The sequence below is a fragment of the Scardinius erythrophthalmus genome (assembly GCF_964197995.2).
Source record: "Scardinius erythrophthalmus genome assembly, chromosome: 11".
NCBI lineage: Eukaryota > Metazoa > Chordata > Actinopteri > Cypriniformes > Leuciscidae > Scardinius > Scardinius erythrophthalmus.
In genome coordinates, this window is record NC_138231.1 from 23,736,639 (window position 1) to 23,758,047 (window position 21,409).

The 21,409-nt window shown below is 39.4% G+C and overlaps 1 protein-coding gene across 3 annotated transcripts in view; it reads left to right on the plus strand.

Moving 5' to 3' along the window:
* The first annotated feature begins 6,623 nt into the window (after positions 1-6,623).
* The window catches only part of ccdc85cb (coiled-coil domain containing 85C, b), a 57,963-nt gene continuing 43,177 nt past the window's right edge, over positions 6,624-21,409 (plus strand). For all 3 annotated transcript variants that reach the window (XR_014031032.1, XM_081378084.1, XM_081378085.1), the window contains exon 1: positions 6,624-7,813. Coding sequence is in view for 2 of the 3 variants with exons in the window: in XM_081378084.1 (XP_081234210.1) it covers positions 7,114-7,813 (700 nt within the window). In the remaining variant the exon portion in view is untranslated. The remainder of the gene's footprint in view (positions 7,814-21,409) is intronic.

Here is a 21,409-nt window from a genome sequence, read left to right on the forward strand (position 1 = left end):
CGACCATCATGCGATGTTGCAGAGGCATGTCAGCCAAGACAGCCCCACAACATCCAGAGACTTTAGGTACTCAGGGCGGATCTCATCCGCACCCGGTGCCTTGCCACCGAGGAGCTTCGTGACTACCTTGGTGACTTCAGCTTGGGTGATGGACGAGTCCACCTCCGAGCCCTCAGCCTCTGCTTCCTCAATGGAAGACGTGTCGGGATTGAGGAGATCCTCGAAGTATTCCTTCCACCGTCACGACATCCCCAGTTGAGGTTAACAGCTGCCCACCTCCACTGTAAGCAGTATTGGTAGGGCACTGCTTCCCCCTCCTGAGGCGCCAGACGGTTTGCCAGAATCTCTTCGAGGCCAACCGGTAGTCCTTCTCCATGGACTCACCGAACTCATCCCAGGCCTGATTTTTTGCTTCCACAACCACCCGGGGTGCAGTCTGCTTGGCCTTCCGGTACCTGTCAGCTGCCTCAGAAGTCCCACAAGCCAGCCAGGCCTGATAGGACTCCTTCTTCAGCTTGACGGCATCCCTTACTTCCGGTGTCCACCACCGGGTTTGGGGATTGCCGCCTCGACAGGCACCGGAGACCTTACGGCCACATCTCCGAGCGGCCATGTCGACAATGGAGGTGGAGAACATGGTCTACTCGGACTCAGTATCTCCAGACACCCTGGGGATCCGGACAAAGCTCCGCCGGAGGTGGAAGTTGAAGATCTCTCTGACAGGGGAATCGGCCAAACGTTCCCAACAGACCCTCACAGTACGTATGGTTCTGCCGAATCTGTCCAGCTTCCTCCCCCGCCATCGGATCCAACTCACCACCAGGTAGTGATCAGTTGACAGCTCCACCCCTCTCTTCACCCGAGTGTCCAAGACATACGGCGAGAGGTCGGGTGAAACGACCACAAAGTCGATCACCGACCTCCGGCCTAGGGTCTCCTGGTGCCACGTGCACTGATGGACACCCTTATGCTTGAACATGGTGTTCGTTATGGACAAGCTGTAACTAGCACAGAAGTCCAATAACAGAACACCACTCAGGTTCAGATCAGGGGGGCCGTTCCTCCCAATCACACCCCTCCGAGTGTCACTGTCACTGGCCACGTGGGCGTTGAAGTCCCCCAGTAGAACGACAGAGTCCCCAGTCGGAGCACTTTCCAGCACCCCTCCCAGAGACTCCAAGAGGGCCGGGTACTCTGCACTGCCGTTCGGCCCGTAGGCACACACGACAGTGAGAGACCTATCCCTGACCCGAAGGCGCAGGGAAGCGACCCTCTCGTTCACCGGGGTGAACTCCAACACATGGCGACTGAGCTGGGGGGCTATAAGCAAACCCACACCAGCCCGCCGTCTCCCACCACGGGCAACTCCAGAGTGGTAAAGAGTCCATCCTCTCTCAAGGAGTGTGGTTCCAGAGCCCAAGCTGTGCGTGGAGGTGATCCCGACTACTCTGAACTACTCCACGTCCCTAGAGCTAGTTTCCATGTCCAGGGATCGGGTTGTCGAGGCCCCGCCTTCGACTGCCGCCCGATCCACTTTGCACCGACCCCTTACGGTCCCTCCTGCAGGTGGTGAGCCCACGGGAGGGCGGCCCCACGTCGCTCCTTCGGGCTGAGCCTAAGGGGGGAGGCACGGCCACCAGGCGCTCGCATATGAGCCCCAACCGTGATGAACCGCTCTTAGTCTGACCCGTCATCTAGGACCTGACCCTACCAGGGGCATATAGCCCCGGACAACATAGCTCCTAGGATCATTCGGGTAAGGTGGCAGTTCAAGGAGGTAATTCTGTGAATAGGCGGTTCTTTGAATATGCAAATTAGCCCCGCCTCCACTCACTCACACCAGCTCAGAGATCCACTTGTTGATGATCACACGGTGATCTGATTGGTTACAAGGTAGTTTGTGACGTCAGAAACACCAGCGATTTCAAACCGTGCTTTTGAGACTGTCTTTGGTTCACTGCAGTTTTAAGGAGAAAATACTCAGCAATGGTGTTGGCTTATGAATTTACACATGGTTTGTCTTAAATCATATTAAAAACACCACAGAGACATATAAACAACATTAAAAGCTTGATTTTGACCACAGGGGGTCTTAAAAGGGTTAGTTCACCCTCATTTACTCACACGTGTGTTGTTCTAATGCCAAATGCCCTTATTTCTCTTTCGGACCACAAAAGGAGAATTTGTAAAAAAGTCCCGCTCACGTTCATCCATATAATGGCATTGAATAGCGACCAGCATAAAGTTTTTTTTTAAAGACACAGAAGTATCACAGAATGATCCCATGCGGCATGTGTCGTAAATTCCAAGTGTTCTGGGCATACAGTATACAATAGGGTTTGGCAAAAAAAAAAAAACGAAATTGTATTTATTATTCTCCAAAAATCCTGCCATTGGTCTTCTGTGCACGGCTGCACAATGTGCGCGTTTACCCCAACTTGCCCAGAAACAGCACACAAGGGGCCCTATTTTAACGATCTGAAACGCAAGTATCAAACGCGAAACGCAAGTAACTTTTTGGGCGGATCTCGGGTGCTGTTGCTATTATACTGGCAGCATAAATTACTCTTGCGCCCGACGCAAATCTAAAATGGGTTGGTCTGCAGTAGCTACATTACTCATAGGTGTGGTTTGGGCGTAACATGAAATAAAACAACCAGAGCATCATCTCACATTCCCTTTAAGAGCAGACGCGCTTGTTCCATGGCGGATTGCTATTATAATAGCGGATTTGCCAGGCGCACGCCAGGAGCGGTTCACAGCCGAGGAGACCGACGTTCTTGTCAGGGCCGTAAAAGACAGAGAAGTGACATTGTATGGGGATGGGAGAAACCCACCCAAATTAGCTTAGGTTAAACAGGCATATAATAATTTTGGTAAATGTGTAAGCTAGATTTATGCCTATTTTTTCACATCTTCATGGACACCACAATGATTTCCCTCATGTGGAATATTTTTCCTTGTAATTATGTATGGTTTGCAAAAATTTCAACTGCTGCGTCTATTTGTAGATGAGTGAAGCAAAGTGTATGCACGTTGTGCACACGCTATATTATGGCCAAGCATGCGCCCTTAAAATAGCATCTGAACGCACCACTGAAAACGCGCCACTGACTTTAGACTAGGTTTTTCCTGGTCTGTGGCGGAATTGTTTTCTGGAACTGCAAAATAGCACCAGGGAACGTTTGCACCATTTTTATCCATCTTTATTTCTCACAACTTGTGTGCTTTTTCTGGGCGAGTCAGAGTGAACTGTGGCGCTAATAGAGTCTCATGAACATGCAGTCGTGCACAGAGGTCAGGATTTTCTTTAAATAATACATTAAATTTTGGTTGGATTTTTACCAAAACCTATCATAAACCCTTCAGAACACGTGGGATATACGACACGTTGCATGGGATCATTCTGTAATATTTTCGCGTCTTTTTTTAAAAAGCTTGAAGCTGATCACTTTTCACTTCCATTATGTGGATGATGCAGAGCAGGACTTTTTTTCTTAAATTTCTCCTTTTGTGGTCTGAAAAAGAAAGAACAGCATACTGCACTAGAACAACACCAGGGTGAGTAAATTATGACTAATAATCATAATAATTAATAATTCCAATAAATTCGAATAATGGCATCATCAATTTTACTTGTTTAATTGTATTTGAATACATTACTATTTTGAACCATTTTGACCTTTTTCCATAAAAAAAAACTTTTTTCCAGTTCTTATGTCTCTCAAAGACTGGAAAAGTTTTTCAAAGATCCGTTGAAGTTTGATCCTGAGAGATTTGATGTGAATGCCCCCAAGTAAGTCATTATGAGGACAAGCTGTAAATGAGTTTTATGAGGATGTTATAAACATTATAGCATGAAATCTGCTGATATCAAATTGTATTCTTGTCTGAAAGGCCTTATTACTGCTACTACCCATTTGCACTTGGTCCACGAACCTGTCTAGGGAAGGTCTTCTCACAGGTAACAAACACACATTTGCGCAATTTTTTTTTCCAAGTGCCAAATTTGCTGTGATCATAACAACTTGGCGTATTTCTACATTCAGATGGAGGCTAAAGTTGTGCTTGCCAAACTGCTTCAGAGATTTGAGTTCAGTCTGGTTCCTGGACAGTCTTTCAGCATTAAAGACACTGGAACTCTAAGGCCCATGAGTGGAGTGATCTGCAACATTAAACCATGCTCATAGGACATGTTTATGGCACTTGTTTTGTGTCAACTCTTGTGTAACTTGGCAAACATGGTCTTGGCAAACATTAACCTAAGCACAGAAGTTGTAACAGGCTATTCATCTATGATACTTTATCCACACTTTTAATTGATTTGGTTTTATATCATCTCGTAATACATTATGTGGATTATATACAGTGCTGGGTAGCAACTGATTACATGCAATCTGGATTATGTAATCAGATTCCAAAATGAAGTAGGCTACTTGTAATTGGATTATTTTACTTTTTAAAATACTCATAATCAGACTAGTTACTTTTCTATTGATTTTATGATTCATGATTACATATTAGTAACACAATGGCAGTAAATTATTCATAATTTTATCTTTTAAATTTTAATTAAATATATATATATATATATATATATATATATATATATATATATATATATATATATATATATATATATATATATATTAGATTAACAACAGATTTGAATGTTCTCGGTTCTCTGATAAAATTTAATTATGGTCACATGACTTGCAGGTAAATGCGGTATTTCAGTCTTTTTAGTGTTTTATTTTGAATGCTTTCATTTTTCCTTCAGAAACCTAATTTTGGGAAACCCTGATGTAATGTAATGTTTAATGCACTTCATTTAGTTAATAACAAACGTTCTGTTTGTATTTTTATATCAATATGGTACAAGATTATCATATTCAAATCAATGTGATAAATGAGTTGGGTCAAAGTAATCTAAAAGGTTCAAAAAGTAGTTTGATTACATTACTTAAAATGTGTAATGCTATATATTTTTAGATGTAATACATTTTTGTCATGTAATTTGTAATCAGTAACAGACAAATAATCGACCCAGCACTGATTATATAAATATGAACATTTTATAAACACAATAGGAACTAATGAAACCACTGGTGAAAATGCTTGTTTTGCTCATTTAATACTTTTTTCATTAAAAATTATATTATCAGCAAAATCTTAAAACATTTTGTTTATCAGATTTTAAAGATGTCTCTTTACATAATATATTTTCCTACCACTTTGCCAAACAGATTAAACACAGTGAATAAAAAAACATAAAATCTGATTTACGTGGGGTCCTTTTTCTTTTGAAGAACAGTATTTCTTATTTGTATTATGTGAAACTGTAACACTTGTTCTTGAAGTACGACAATCATGTATTATAAACGTGTCATAAGAAAAAGCATCGCCTTTCCAGGCCCCAGCGAGGATCGAACTCGCGACCCCTGGTTTACAAGACCAGTGCTCTAACCACTGAGCTATGGAGCCAGCTGTGGCAGTCAGGCGGAAAAAACTCTATTTGATCAGAACATGACATGTTTTATCTGGTAGAGTGTAAAATTGTCAAGGACCTTCTTATTTTTAGGCTAAGTGATGTGCCAAAATATAACTTTACCACATTTGCCGATTTACAACCTTTTTATAGAAAAGATACGAATTAAATGAGATTGAGATTAATTATTAAGGTATAGGCTACAAGTATTTTTTTTTTTTTTAAAGAGGAAGGATAAAGAGGAAAAAATGTGTGTGACTTACCAACCGACCAAAAATACTTTTTACGGATTGTTCGTCGATGGTTTCGTGGCCTGTAACAGCCTGTAAATAGTACCCGGATGGAAATATAATGTTTGGCCACTAGAGGGCGAAATTCGCCAACAAAACTCTCCACAATCACTTCTGCAGGAACCATTCTCAATTTAGTCATTCATTGAAGTGATGCTAGATGTGCCAACACTAATAGGCCTAATAATAAATATTTGTTGAATAGATGGTGTGATAAGGTAGGAAAACATATTTTGTGAGAAAATGAAAGTTTGACCCAAACAGAATAATGTGCATAATAGCCTAGATAAAAATCACAAATGTCCTAAAATAAAGATCTGATAACCAGTGGATCTGATTTTATGTGATACCAGTTTTTTTTTTTTTTTTTTTTTTTGTAGTGTGTGATTGTAATGCCATATTTCTACACCTGACAGACACTTTTATCCAAATCACATTTAAGTATACATTTTTATCAGTTTGTCTGTTCAATTTACATTTTAGAGGAAAAGTACGTCATATTTGACTTTCTTTAAATGATAAATAGGCTATCTCTGGCAGCCACGAGACATCTGCTAACCAAATATAAAATGGTCTTTAAAATGAGTGGTTTGAAAGTAATGACACGGTCGATCGACGTTCCATCATCTATTCTTTCCCTTTACTTATACCTAATAAATAGAATAACAATCATCCCGCTTGTGTTTCTTTATAAGGGGTTGGGAAATGTAGGCTCTGTCTCTTTAAGAGGGCAGATCCTGCTTTTTGCCTCTCATCCCTGAACCTGCTCCGATCCGCTCGGATCATTTCTTCACACACCAGTTCAGAGGAAGAGCAGAACCCGAGAGAGACCCTGAACATCGACACACACGAGGAGCTAAACTACAAACCCATTCTGATCTGAGCTCTGAAGCTTCCGATCCATCTGAACGTGAATGCAGGCATGTTTTTTTAAATGAAGGCTGTGTTTATAGTTATTATTATTTTTCTTAATATTGCTCTTGAAACCTCTAAGATCTTTCGTGCCTAAAAGATTTTTTTCTTGAGAAAAAACGCGTTTCATTTAAAACGATGCCCGTGGATTCATATATCGTGATCTAAAATGTGCATGATTACAAAGTTAGTGGTGGTGAGTGAGACGTTAATAAAGGTGATAGTTTGAAAATACATTTCTCTGGAATACAAATCAGTTTATGCACAGTCTTGCAATTTTTCAAAGGGATTCCCGTGAACATTATATGAATCCTTTTGGTTTTTAATGCGTTTTTACATTGTGCGTTTCTGGTGGGATTGAAACAGCATTATGTTAGATCTATGTTGAATATTTCAGCCTGAGACTGTTCCTCTGTAAGAGTCATGATGGCAAAACACTGTCCTAACGATGACCTGAGTAAGATCTCTGATGATGAACTGATCCGATGGAGCAAAGAGGACTTGATTAAGAGACTGAGAAGGGTTGATGGCGAGAAGATGAGCCTGATGCTGGAACATGGGAACAAGATGAAGGACATCAACCGCAGACTGCAGGTGCACCTCCATGAGATCCGTAATCTGAAGGATATCAACCAGAAACTGCAAGACGATAACCAGGAGCTCAGGGAACTCTGCTGCTTTCTCGATGACGATCGGCAGAAAGGTAAGAAGCTGTCTCGGGAATGGCAGAGGTTTGGCAGGTATACGGCGAGCTCCGTGTGGAAGGAGATGAGCACCTATCAGCAGAAACTTAAGGACCTGGAGGTCAACCAGGAGAACATTCTTCGGGAGAATGCAGAACTAAAGGAAATCATTCTCATGTTGGATGAAGACAGGAATGGAGCGGGATCAAGGAGTTCTATTGACAGCCAGTCCAGTCTGAGCAACCTAAATGGAGGTTCGGGAACCGTCAGAGATGTTGGTGACGGGAGCAGTACCTCCAGCGGTGGAAGTGCTGGAAGCCCAGACCATCATCTTAATCATATACACAAGACTGTAGAAACCAAGGTTGGCACCATAAGACGATCAATGGATGATCTCTCCGCTCCACATCATCACAGGAGCATCCCCAACGGACTCAATGGTGAGTAAACGTCTTTGCCACCATTACTGTTTAAACACCACAATGAAATTTTTGTGAGTTTGAGTTTTTGTCTTTCAATGCATACCTTTTAGCTTTGAGGCCATGCATATATTAGTACTCTCTTAATAAGTACACATTTAAGTCTTTAGGTCCTTGCACACTGAGTCCAAATTGTCAAATTAATTTTTTCGTATTCATCATCCTAAAAATTTGTCAAGGACAGAAACCTTGCACACTGAGTCCGATGCGCATTAATTAGGTTAATCCATTGCGAAAACATTCGCAAAACAATAGAAAATGGAGTCTTCAAGCAGTGAGGATGATTTTGTTGTCCTCTCTCTTCTTAAAAAGAGAAAAATAAAGAGGAAATATTAGGTCCATCATCCAATCCTGAGATTGCTTAGAGAGGAAGGAGAGTTCCACTTCCTCATCAAGGAAGGAGCTGCGGGATTATCCCGAGCGATTCAAAGTTTACTTTTACGTTGCGAAAATTTCAGACTCAGTGTGCAAGGACCTTTTGTCTTCCAGAAAAACAAACCAACAATTCTGATGACTCATCTTGCACTAGTGGGTGTGTCCATTTTTTTTCTTCAATCAAATTCTGTCTAGAACGAGAATGTCCCACTTATTTAATAAAGAGCTGGAGGGCTCATGATGTCACTGTGCCACCATATTGGGATTCCCACACATGCTACTATCTTAATTAGCAAGCATCTGATTTAAATGTGTGAACATTACCCAACTATATGAAGTTTCAGTGGAATGCCCCTCCCCCTAAACTATAAATGCCACATAAATGCCTCTGATTGTCAATTGCAAGCAATAAATCATGGCTCATGACTGCAGCATAAACGAAAGTGTATTAGCTATTCAAAACAATATTTCCTGTTAACTTACTGTTTCAATTTGAAATATGTAAACGGGAGAAAACTGCATTTCATGTGGGCTTTTAACAGTATTGCTCATTAATCTGAGGTATGAAGTTTGATTAGGCTTTATTTCAAAGAGCTATTTAAATAATACTAGCATTAGCATTATTGGAATCAATCATTTCCTAACGCTTTAGTTTTAAGTTCTGTAAGTAATATGAAACTAGAGGAGCAAACTTGCAAAATAGCTTGGGTGAACTAATGTGAACGATTATATTACTAGTATGTAGTACTTAACAGTTAACTGTAAGCTAGTGTTTAGATCTCACACTATTACTGAAGATGTAACTAATTACCCCTGTGGTAATTACTTGAATCACCTCAGATCAATAAAACAACAGTATCACATGTGAGTGTGGCCTTGAGTGAAGGTCTGGTGTTAATTGCTTTTACAGTAGGTCGGGTGTATGGATTTTGGATTTGCTGATGGTCTTTGTTTTCTCATGTTGTGAAAGGGCTTGCAAAAAGAAATCAATGTGATCACCACCCTAAACACCCACATGAGCTGACTGTTTGATAGCTGTAATGAAATGGCGTATTAAGCCTGGCTTTAGTTGCACTCCCAACAATGCCGGGATTTCAGATGACAAGACAGTATTGTGCTTTTGAAGCGACATCTGAAAATGCTTCCTGCTGAGTGGCTAGCTTTTGACTTTTGAGTCTGCGTTTAACATAAATGCCAATTGAAAATGTTTAGAAAGCTTGTAATGTGTGAGCATAGATTGACCAAATATGATGTTGACCTCTGATACATTTAAAACATCAGTGTTTGACAATGTATAATTATGCTTATGAAGCCTCTCAAGTCATATTTCACCCCAAATCAAAATGAATAAATTATATTGTGCTTAAAAAAAATTATGCCTATTTTTAGGACCATTGAGTTTTTTTTTATTGTGGCAATTAAGCACAAATATCATTACCATATTAATAAAAATCTTATTCTCATTACTGAAATGCAAACATGATAATATTTTATTTAAAGGGGCTATATGTAGAATTCAGAAACCCTAGTTATTAGCGACACCGGTGGCCGTTAAGTGAACTGCGTCCACTTTGCTGAGAGCAACGTTTAGATTAATATGTAAATATGTGCTGCGCGCTTTTCTCTCAATAACAAAATAAACACAACAAAAATGACAGCGATGAAAAAACAGCAGTTAAGAAAGCATCTGATTATTGCCATGTGGATGTTTGCACAAGGTCTATCATTCACTGGCATCATGTCGACAGATGAGGTAATTAAAATGACACAGTTATGATAGTTTGATTATAATTAGAGACTATAGACCTGGCTCTTTGAGACTATAGTTTGAATCAATCCCTTTTCTTTGCATGACACATTGACGTTACTGTACAGAATAGTTCTTTCTGCATTATCCTGAACATTGTATAAGCATTCCTTTCATGTGTCATTGAACAGAAGAGAAGATCTCTGGAGTGTGTGTAAAAGTCACATCCTTTGAATTATCTCGGCAAAAATGACCCGAATCCTTCACAGAAAAATCAGTCTACAGACTTTCATAGACAACTAAGTCAGGGAAGGTCTTTTATTTTAAGTTTCGTTATGAGCTGTTCACACATTTTTGTCATTACAATGTAACTGTGCAAAAGTCTTTCATCAGGTTCACCCATTTCCACCCTGATAAACTCTCCATGGCTTGTGCGCAACATGGTGGTCTACTTTGATCTTAAAGAGGCCTGTCGCTATGCCATCTTTTCCAATCGATGAAATCAGTTTTATCATGGTTAAGCCCCTGGGGGTCAATGTGTGTGGCCTGGATTCAATGTGTGGCGCAGTGTCATTTAATATGATGTCAGGTAGAGTGCATACAGTATATGTTCGGACGGAGTGTGTCTTGATTCCACAGGGGTCCTCAGACTCGTTAACAGCCATAGGAAGGTGATAAATGTGTGAAGTGGGACCTGTGGAGGTATTTGCCAGAGATGTTGGCTAGTGTAAGGAAAATAGAGAGTGGATGGATTTGAGTGTGTGTGTGTGTGTGTGTGTGTGTGTGTGTGTGTGTGTGTGTGTGTGTGTGTGTATGAGGTCCCCTGCTCTCTTTCCTCCTTAAGGGGTCTCATCAATCAGTCGAGCCGTTGGCCGTCCCAATGCACAGATGGTGCTGCGGTGATCTTCAGAGACAGGTTCATATTTCATTGCAGTGTTCGATCCCAAGCTGTGTTGCACAACTGCTCACAACTCTATGGTTTCAAGAGTTGAAGCCTTCACACACACAGAATGCTACATTGCTAGCATATTCTAACACTGGTTTCTGTGGGCAACATTTTTGCAATTCAGATTTCGAAAGTAAATCAAGATCCTGTGAATCACTGTCTAACAAGTGTCCTGATGATTGTCATGCATGTAAAGCATGTTAATGGATTTAGTCGTCATCAATTTCTCACTTAGATCTCCTACAGCAGCCTGTGTCAGTCAACTTGCTCAGGTTAATTCTAAAATCCGTGGTGAGATTTCAAGTCATGGGTTCCATTGGAATTCCAAACCGTTTTTTTTTTAACGGCAGTTTTCAAATTGGCAAAAATTCTAATTTCAAGCTGTAAAACTGTGATTGGTCTCTCAGCATCGCCCATACCCACCCACCACACCTGAGATCCAGTTTCAATTGGTTGAACTTTCAAATGATGACTGCTTTCAAAACAAACACTGCGTCAAATCCCAGAAATCCTATATCTTTAGCCAAGCAGCATGTTGTGTCTCTCCATGATCTATGCAATGTCTTATGTTTTGTTTTGCTTGTTGTTCAAGACCACCTGCTCTAAATAAAGATATGCGATCTATTATGATTTAATAATGTTTTGTGAAGTGACAAAACATGCGTTGGCAGCGCTTTTTCATGCAAATACTTGGTATAGTTTGGTCTCAAACTGAAATAAATATGCTTGTTGTAATCTGCTAATGGAGACCTTTTCAACGATGTATGACACGAGTCTATCTGTTATGTACGGTGATTTTACAGATCACATTTTCATGTACGGTAGGGGGCACTATTACACATCTTCTGAAATAGTACTGATGCGATATCATGTAGGCATATGCATATGTAAAATAACGAGATCATCAACCTTAAACAGCATATAAATCAGAACTGCCTTAATGTTACTGAATAAAATGTCGACCCCGGACCAGCTACAGGACAGTGAAGCTTTGGGGGTGTTGATGGACTCAATCTTCTCCATCTACTTCTGATCATCGTTCTGAATCTGATCCAGACATAGTCTTTGACAAAAATGTGATTTTCTCAGCTTTTTGCTCAAAATGTTGCTTTTTTTAATGAAACACCCACATTCAAGTGTTGATAAAAAGGAATGCATGAAGCTAAAATAAATGCATTTTCAGATATTCATACAACAAAATATTCTGGGGGCCATACAAACTTTTGATCAAAAATGTTGGCAGTGGCTGGCAACTTTTTTCAAAAACTCTGGCTGGGGAAGAGTTAAAAGCACTTGTTAAGTGATGGTCATATGCCTATATTCCCTGTATAGCCACGCTTCTAAGCTTTAGCAAGACCTATTTTGCCACATAAGGACTACAAATACCCAACCCATGGAAAAGACCCAATCTCAAAATACACTGTCTCACGGTAAAAAACGTAGCTATTTTGCGAGGAGGTGATTTTGTCTCAATCATACAAAAAAATTGAAATGAGATTCATAAGATTTTGGTCACTAGTTTGCCCAAATGTAAAATTAAGAATTACCATGAGATTGTGTTGAAATAGCAAAAGAAGTTTATGTACTTGACAAATCAGACAAATCAAAGTTATATGTCTGTTTCAGGTACCAAACATAAACGGACTGGCAAAACAGTAAAGCAAAGTGGGAAAATCACTTAAAGTAATATTAACCAGACCTTATTTTACTGCATGTATCTATACTGTATAATTCGAAAACCGCTGTTACAAAACCCCACTGGAAATGATAAATGAGCCTGCTGGGTTGATCTGAAAAATTAACATCATGACTTGAGCTCTATTGAAAACTCTTGCATAATAGTCTCAGTAATGTAAAGACGAAGGGGATTACATTTTATGAAAAATTAGGAACTATGAGATTATACATTTTGGACCTTAAGACCTGGAACATAAATTCATTGTTGATTTCATATTAATGTTTGTGTTTAAAAGTCATGAACTCCAGCCAAACAAACTGTTTAACCAAAAACAATGTTTATTAGCTTGATTATTTCTAATTATTTTTTGTCCACTTTTACTTTACCTATAATTGTATAGGCATACTTGGTAGGCATACTTATCTATTTCAGGTAATTTACAATGCAATATATATGTTGATAAGGGCATGAAGCAAGAAGACAGACATATAAAATGGCAATGTGATGATAAACAGAGGGAGTATTGTCAGACCAGTGAGGGGTCCATTTGTTATTACACTTCGGTGAGGTAAATGTTGTGAGTTACTGAGTAACTTCTGAATGGATGTGGTAATCTGGATATCATTGACTTATGCAGAGGTTCTCAAAGCTAAGTGCTGCATGTAATTTGAAATGACCCTGCTGCAGAAACTCAACCAGTGTCAGAAAAGTATCAAAAGTATCTTGCTCAGTATCCCTATACTAACATGTAGTAATATTGGTCTCAAATCAGATTTCAGTAAAAAGTAATTCGGTGCATCCCTATTAAAAAGTGCCACATTTTTAAAAGATGTTTATTTCATCTCATCAACCCCCCATAAAATAATCTCTTGACAGCCTTATGAGGTCTTTTTCACCTTGTATCAATGTTAAATCACTGAACCCAGTTTAAGAATGAGGGCAGTGACCCAATGAGGGTTAAAGTGAACCTGTGAAACTAGCTTAGCCAGGTCTTCACAACTCAATCATTTGCCAAGCCCGCAGATTGCATCTTGGTGTGGTGACCCTGCATAACATTCATGGAAATTCAGTCTGTAAACTTTCAACAAATGGTGACCAGATCATTTTCATCTTTGATTTTTTTTTTTCTATTATTTTAAAGCAGGGGTTTCCAATCCTGTTCATGGGGGACCACATTCCTGCAGAATTTAGCTTTAACCCTAATTAAACACTCTTGAACCAGCTAATCAAAGTCTTCAGGATCACTAGAAACTTCCAGCCTGGTTTGTTTGAGCTAAACTCTGTAGGAAGGTGGATCTCCAGGAGCAGGATTGGACACTCTAAAGGATTTATAAAATGTAAATAGTACGTTTCCCTATAACTTGGCAGAGTTCTTTATCCAGGCTTGTTTCTTTTCTTAATTATATTCTAGGAGTTTAAAGGGTGTGCCACTCAGCTGGCCAGCGTCAGAAGTGTTGCTCTTTAAAAACTCGCTTTTCCAGTATACGCAAGACAGATAAATCACAACATGGTATTCTTAAACAAAACTTCTTATCTGTGCTGTCACAGCATGTAGGACAGTTACTGAATCCATGGCAGAATTAAAGGGAAAACCAATGCAGCAAGAGTTTATTTTTTAACTTTGTTTGTGGCTCTGCAATAGTGGAAGGTCTTTCTTGGTCGTTTGGTCTAGGAGTGCAGGCATGAGATGGCCCACGCAGGCTCTTTCAGCTGACTTTATTCAGACAGAAAGGCTGCCTTTCACAAATTCCCAGATTCCTTATTAAACTTTCTCAACAACCTGAATAAAGAGACATAAGTGAGACTCATACAGTGAACCTCACATAAGACGACAAGAATTGAGATGGAGAATTTCCACTTATATAGTGTATAGTTTAAATAACCTTTGGTCTTAGAAAATGGTTAAGTAAAATGTCTGTAGATGTTCTGTGTGAAACTCTTGAGCTGGACAGCTGTTGGCACTGTTGCTTTTAAATAGCTTCTCTTTTTTGTATTACTGGCAGCTTTAATTAACCACAGCTATTGTACAGTTATAAACATACAGATAGACATCTTTTGATGTTGCATCAATACTTGCGCTGTATTTGGAGCATTTTGTGTCATTACCATTGTGTTTTTTTATGGGATACTCCTTAATTTATCAACTGTTTACTTTGTGTGGTTTTTGAAGCTTCAACTTTGGGCGATCCTTACACTTGCATTATATGGACTCACAGAGATGAATTGTTTTTCTTAACTTTTTTTGTGTGTGAAGAAAGAAAGTCATACATCTGGCATAAAGTGAATACATGATTAAAGAATTTGTGTAAAAAAAAAAAAAAAAAAGGGTAACTTTTTCAAAACTCATCTCGGGACCCCTAAGAACATGTCCTAAACTACTGTCCCTATGTGTCTGAACGTGGGCCAGTTGAACCCCAAATCAGCCTTATTATTCTTATTCAGGGCTTCCTGAAGACCAGTTAATCAACTTCCAGTCGGGCTACTCACACTAGTCGATTAAAAGTTTTGCACATTTCCAAGTCCACAGTCAGTGTTTATAACTAGAGCTTGTTGAGCAATTGCATGGGCTTGAAGCATCCATCTACAGTAGGTCCAGGTGTGAATCCATTGATTGTCTGTTTATTTATTGCTGCTTAATGAAATGCAGCGTAATGAGGTTGTTATCGAAGAGACCAGGTGGCACATTGGCAGGGCACTAACTGCTCCAAAGCACACATTCAGCAATCCAATTCTGTTGACGCAAACGGTGACCTTCATTTCGTGTCAGGCAAAAGTTAACCAAAGTGTCCCCAATGTCATCAGAGGCCAATTTGGATGGAGCTCTTCCTGTGAGCGTCAGCCGTTTCTGCAATCTGCCAGGAGAATAGCGTATTCTCTAAGCAAATTCACAGAGTGTGTCTCTGTCTTTCACCTCTGACATTTTGTCCTAGTGTCTCAGATGTCATTGTGATGACTTTGTCCAATTTGTGGGATGCAACTGCTGGACTTTCTTTATTAATCTGTATTATTTTGTTGATAGATTTTTGCCTTCATTCATCCTCATTAAGTGTTCTTTTTGGGATTCATGAAATCGGTCATAAAGTGTCTTGCTTTCAACTTCATTCATTCCTCCCACGTTGATGATTCCCACGACATATATCACCTAAATATAAAGCAGGGACATGGTGATGGGGGGGAAAAAATAGATGGGAGGAAAATTTATATTTCAATGCTTTTGCATTCTCTCAATACTTTTGTGAGGGAAATAAGTAAAGATGCACTGATATATCGGCCAATATTCGGTATCGGCTGGTAAAAGCAATTATTTTCACTATCAGCCATTGGCCGATTTTTTAAAAACAGCTGATGATCAGGGCCGATTATATCTTGTCAATCAAAAGGTAGTGAAAACCTGAAAAACAAGTCAACACCAACCTCAGTTCAAGCGCGAGGCATCTATTCCACTTTAATACAAGTTACAGCACGAAAAAACATGCATGAACATCAGAAGGTATGCATGCATGAACATATGAAGGTATGTAAAAAAAATTTTTTACAACTAACTGAAATGTATCATGTTATGTAATTGCTCAATCAACCGCAGAAACACGCCAATAAAACAGCCTGTGAACAATGTCACTTAACATTGCATTTACCGCTGGAAAGTTATCAAGTGTTCACAGTTTGTTAGTAAGCAATAAAAACACTTGAGAGGAGCTTTTTTTTACTGTTAGTTATATATGTATGCTTGCATAAATTTGTCATGAAGACAAGTGTTTATGAAAACTACCTTATGTGCAAGTGAGTATACAAACATATAATATATAACAAAGTATAATAAATGTGAAAATAAATAGCATTTGAATATAATGCTAGGATCTGTTATTGATTTTAACCTCCAATATTATAGTATAGGTAGTACCAAATGAGAGGGTTCCCTAAATAGTTTGTAGCATTAGTTGGTAGAAATTTTTGTTCCTTAAGAAAATAAAACTATCGGTATTAGTATCGGCAGATATCATTCTGAATAATCAGCTATTGGTATCGGCAGAGAAATTTTGTATCAGTGCATCTCTAGAAATATGAGGTAAATGGCAATCTTCTGATGTTCATGCATGTTTTTTCGTGCTGTAACTTGTATTAAAGTGGATTAGATGCCTCGCGCTCCACGCTGCAGCTTGATCTGAGGATGGTGTTGACTTGTTTTTCACGCTATAATTTTGTTAAAGAATGCAGAGTTTCTTGGGGAACACAATGCTTTTGCGAGAATGCAAATGTTTTGTGGGAGAGTTTCTCTGGGGAAAGCAATGCTTTTACAAAAGAACACAAAAGCAAAGAAATATAATATTTCCTACCATTTCAAATTTTTCATTTCTCAAATCATCATGTCCCCTTAGGTGCTCCGTACCAAAAATTTGAAATGGTAGGAAATATTATATTTCTTTGCTTTTGTGTTCTTTTGTAAAAGCATTGCTTTCCCCAGAGAAAAAAAATCCCAAAACTGGATCTTCATATTTCTTCTTGCTTTTGGAAGAATTGAGGGTCTGCCTCTCCATGTTCTGAGCTTATGTTTTTTGCCTAAAGAAGTGGGCCATCTGTCCATTGATTTTGTCTAAAAAACCACAAAGCTGAGGCCTTCAAAAACTGTTGAATGGTCCTCTGGAAGCATGAACCCACTAGACATGTCTGCAGGCAAGAGAGAAACCTGCTGAGCTGGGGAAAAATGCCCATCCTGTAAATCTTTAGTCCTGGGAGGGGGATTTACACCTTTTCTATTACACCATTTGAGCAGGACTGTCTAACCCTGTTGGTGTCTCAGTTCTCATGTGAGAACAGGATTGGAAGGGTGTGTGTCTTCTCTGGAACAACTGTGGCCTTATTTTACCCAATCATGGGATGATGGACTTTTGAATATATTGGAAATTTGCAACGTTTCTGCAGAATTGTGCAACCACTGAATTACTGAAAATTAATGCCCACCTTGTGGTGGCAAATGTGGTCATGCAGCATTTTTTTATGTTTTCATCTCAAAAATATTTCCTTACCTCATTGATTAAACAGCCTGCTTAGAAACAGCCCAAGCCACTGTTAGTAGTTTGGAAAATCTCTAAATAGCTTGTCATCAAATTTTATTGACCACTGTTTTGTCTTTTTTTTTTTTTTTTGGTTCTTTTGCTCTAGTGTTTGCTGTATTCAGTCTCCAGCAGTCTAAAGGGCTAAACTAAAAGCCAAGTGGTTTACAAAAGTGTAGGATTCGTGAAATGACAGCATGGCAGCATCTCTGAATGATTATGCCTTTAAGCTAGCTTACAGTGTTTGCTTCAGCTCTTAGGTGAGCTATTCTCTCTAGAGACTAATATGATCTGTATGCGTTAAAGGTATGTTTTACCCATGCAGCATCATTCCAGGTGCATTCCACAGGAGCTTGGAGACAGACACACCTTTAAAAAAATAGTCAATAAAGAGCAGATAAATGAATCCATCCTGTTTTGTCTTGCAGGGAACATCCATATCAGCTTATGTGAGGATGTTTATTATCAACTATTAACTCAAAAATTTGATTCTGTCCTGTTTGCAAAAAATTTCAGTTAAATCACTGAAAAGAATGATTCTATTCACATGTATTCTGCAGTTCACATGAAGTGAACCGACCAGTTTCTGTCAGCAAATTCAATTGGAAATTATTTTAATTTTAGGTTACACTTTATTTTGATAGTTCACTTGAGACATTCTACTAAAAATAAGTAACTTTGCAACTACATGTGAACTAACTCTCATTAGAGTTTAGTAGATCACAAAAATTGATCAAGTACCACAAAATTGTTTCTTGAGCAGCAAATCATCATATTAGACTGACTTCTGAAGGATCATGTGACACTGAAGAATGGAGTAATGATGCTGAAAATACAGCTTTACCATCACAGGAATAAATTACATTTGACTTAACAAAAGTTGAGGAAACTCTTCTTATTTAAGTTGTCAACTGATCACCTTTTACAGTGTATTTGTATATTATACATATACTGCTGGATCTTTAATGTTGTGGGCCTATTTTTTAGCTGGAGGTCCTGGACTTCTTGTTCAGATACATGCTATCATGTATTCTAGCAAATACCAACAGATAAAAAATCCAAACCTGACCGCCTCTGCTGGAAATCATATAATAATCCATGGTTGGTTCTTATATCAGGACAATTATCCAAAACAAACATCAAAATAAACAAAAAAAATGGTCACTGAGCACGAAATGGTGGTTCTGCCATGACTATCTCAATCCCCTGACCTGAACCCAATAGAAAAGGAGTGAGGAGAACTGACGAGAAGCAGCGCCAACATTAAAGATCAGGAGAGATTCTGTATTAAGGAATGGTCTCTGATCTCTTGTCAGGTGTTCTCCAAATTCATCAGGTATTATAGGAGAAGACTCAGAGCTGTTATCTTGGCAAAAAGAGGTTGCAAAAAGTATTTAATAAAATGGTGCTATCAGCTGTGGAAAATGTGTATTAGAGAAAATTAGTTATTTTTGATAAAAGGTCAAAAGGATTAACAATTCCGATTTATTTTCACAGGCTTCTTTTTTATATTTACCAAGGCTGGCAATAATTCTAACCACAACTGTACAGTTACAAGGTTACTTAAAGCAGTGGTCCTGGCGCCCTTTGTTCCCTTGCTCCCTATGCCGTTAGCAGTGCCCTTTGAACTTGAAAAATCTGCAATAAAGCTCTAGATACATTTGTGGAAGGAAGTTAAACACTCCTGCATCAGTTAAAGACACACCCTTCATTCAGCTCATAGTTTTAAATCAGCAATCTAACCTCTCCTCCATCACAAACTGTTCTCTACTCAAAATTCAAGCAAGAGTGAAGGGAATGTTTTCTTATGAGTAGAGGGATTCACAAGGGCGTAAAAGATGAAAGTTGCTCTTCATGGGGGTTAGGGTGCTTTTTGTGGCGAGCTCAAGATTAAGTCTCAGAATCCGTAAATTTTGCAGTGCAAGCAAGACTGTTAAGTCTCTTGTTGCTAGGATACTATTTTTTGTGTTTTTGGAGTGTGCACTATCCTCTCCCACGGTATTGTCACTTTGCTATTTTTTAACTTCAAAGGAGGTCAAGACTTGTTTCAGACCCTCGTTTATGAATAAGCTTGAGCAATGAATAGAACAACAGTTGCCTCTCAAACGAAAGTACATCTCTTGCTAGAAACAAGCCTAAGATGGATATATAGCAACACTGCAACAGATTTGTCTGTTCACAGAAAATGTCCTTACACCTGGGACTCTGTCCCTGCTGTTCTATATTCTAGGAATGAGGTGGTTACATAACCCACACTAATTGGGAAAACTTGTGAATTTGGTGGAAGATATCACCACTGGTTGAGCTCAGTTTTTTCTCCACCACAGATGTGTCAGTCAGGGCTCTGCAAAAACTGCACTGAAGCCGTTTCCATCAGATGAAGTCAGAGCTTGCCTGAGGTCTCCGCATTGCGGTTTCATCTCTGGCTCCACCAGCGCGTCTTATAGCTATCCAGTGGGACCAGTGAACGCTTGGTGGTCCGAGATTAAAAAGGACACCAACACAGGGGTAGGTACTAAGATGGCAAGATGTGTTGGAATGCAACTTAATATGAACTTTTTGCGGGACCTGCCAGAAAATCTTAAGTCCTGGATATGGTGGAGGGATAAGCCAATGCCTTAAAATTCACCCCTCCAATTACTCACAAGGCCCCAGAGGGATGGAGACTGCAGAAACAGAAGTCATACTACTGCATGCACATGCACTTTTATGTTACGATAGACCCTCATGGAAAGACTGAGAGGGATGCTGACATGGCTGTGGTTCATTGGCATGTTGAAGTAATGTTTTTCCCGGGTCAGTTGCATAATATGTGGGAAGATAATAACAAGGAAACCTGACCATAAAGCATAAACATAGGCACCGTTAAAAATGCCCATGCTAAGGTCATAGATTTTTGATTGTTTTGGACTATAGATTTGAATCCAGCATTGTAGACATAAGAGTTTATGACTTCTAGCTCTTTGAGAAGATTGTGATTGTGTAAAATTCAGACACATCCTCTAAATTAAACTGAATTGACGTATGCAAACATGAGAATTAACATAAGAAAATGGACTTCAGGAAGGCTAGTCTACATATGATTAAAACATAAATGTAATGGGTGATTTCTTGATGTAGCAAGGTTTGTTGATAAGGGAAGAAGGAGGCGGCGAACCTTTCCACACTTTAATAATAAAACAAATACAAAACGAAAGTAAAAGCGGCAGCCCTTCATGGACAGCTGCCGCACAGACATAAACAAAACATAACGTAAAATAGTCCAGGCCTGGTCCTCTCTCATCCTTCACTGTCGTCATTCCTCCTTTTAAGCTTTGCACCATTCTCACGGACCTCGGCCCGCCCTGCTTGCCACACTTGAATGTAGAGTTCATAATTCATACTAATTTAATAATTTCAAAAAGGGTGGTTGTTTACAAATGTGGTTGTTCATATGTGGTATGTTAAGCATCCATTTTTTGGTAATTCTGCGATTTATCATCATTGGCCAGCAGCAGCGGGCAGTGCATTTCACACCTAGGCCTTCAGTGGTGTCCTACCTGAATTAATCCACCTATTAATACCATCATTATGACGCCACGGCTATAGAAACCATCAATATTATACTGCAACGCAGTATAACAGGGCTTTGCATCACATACAGGTATCTTATTCAGTGAGAATGAATGCCATTACTAAAGCAAGAAACCCAATTAACACAATTCAATACAGTCCACCCCGTGTTTTCCGTGCATTTTTGTAGTAGGCTACCTTTTGAGTT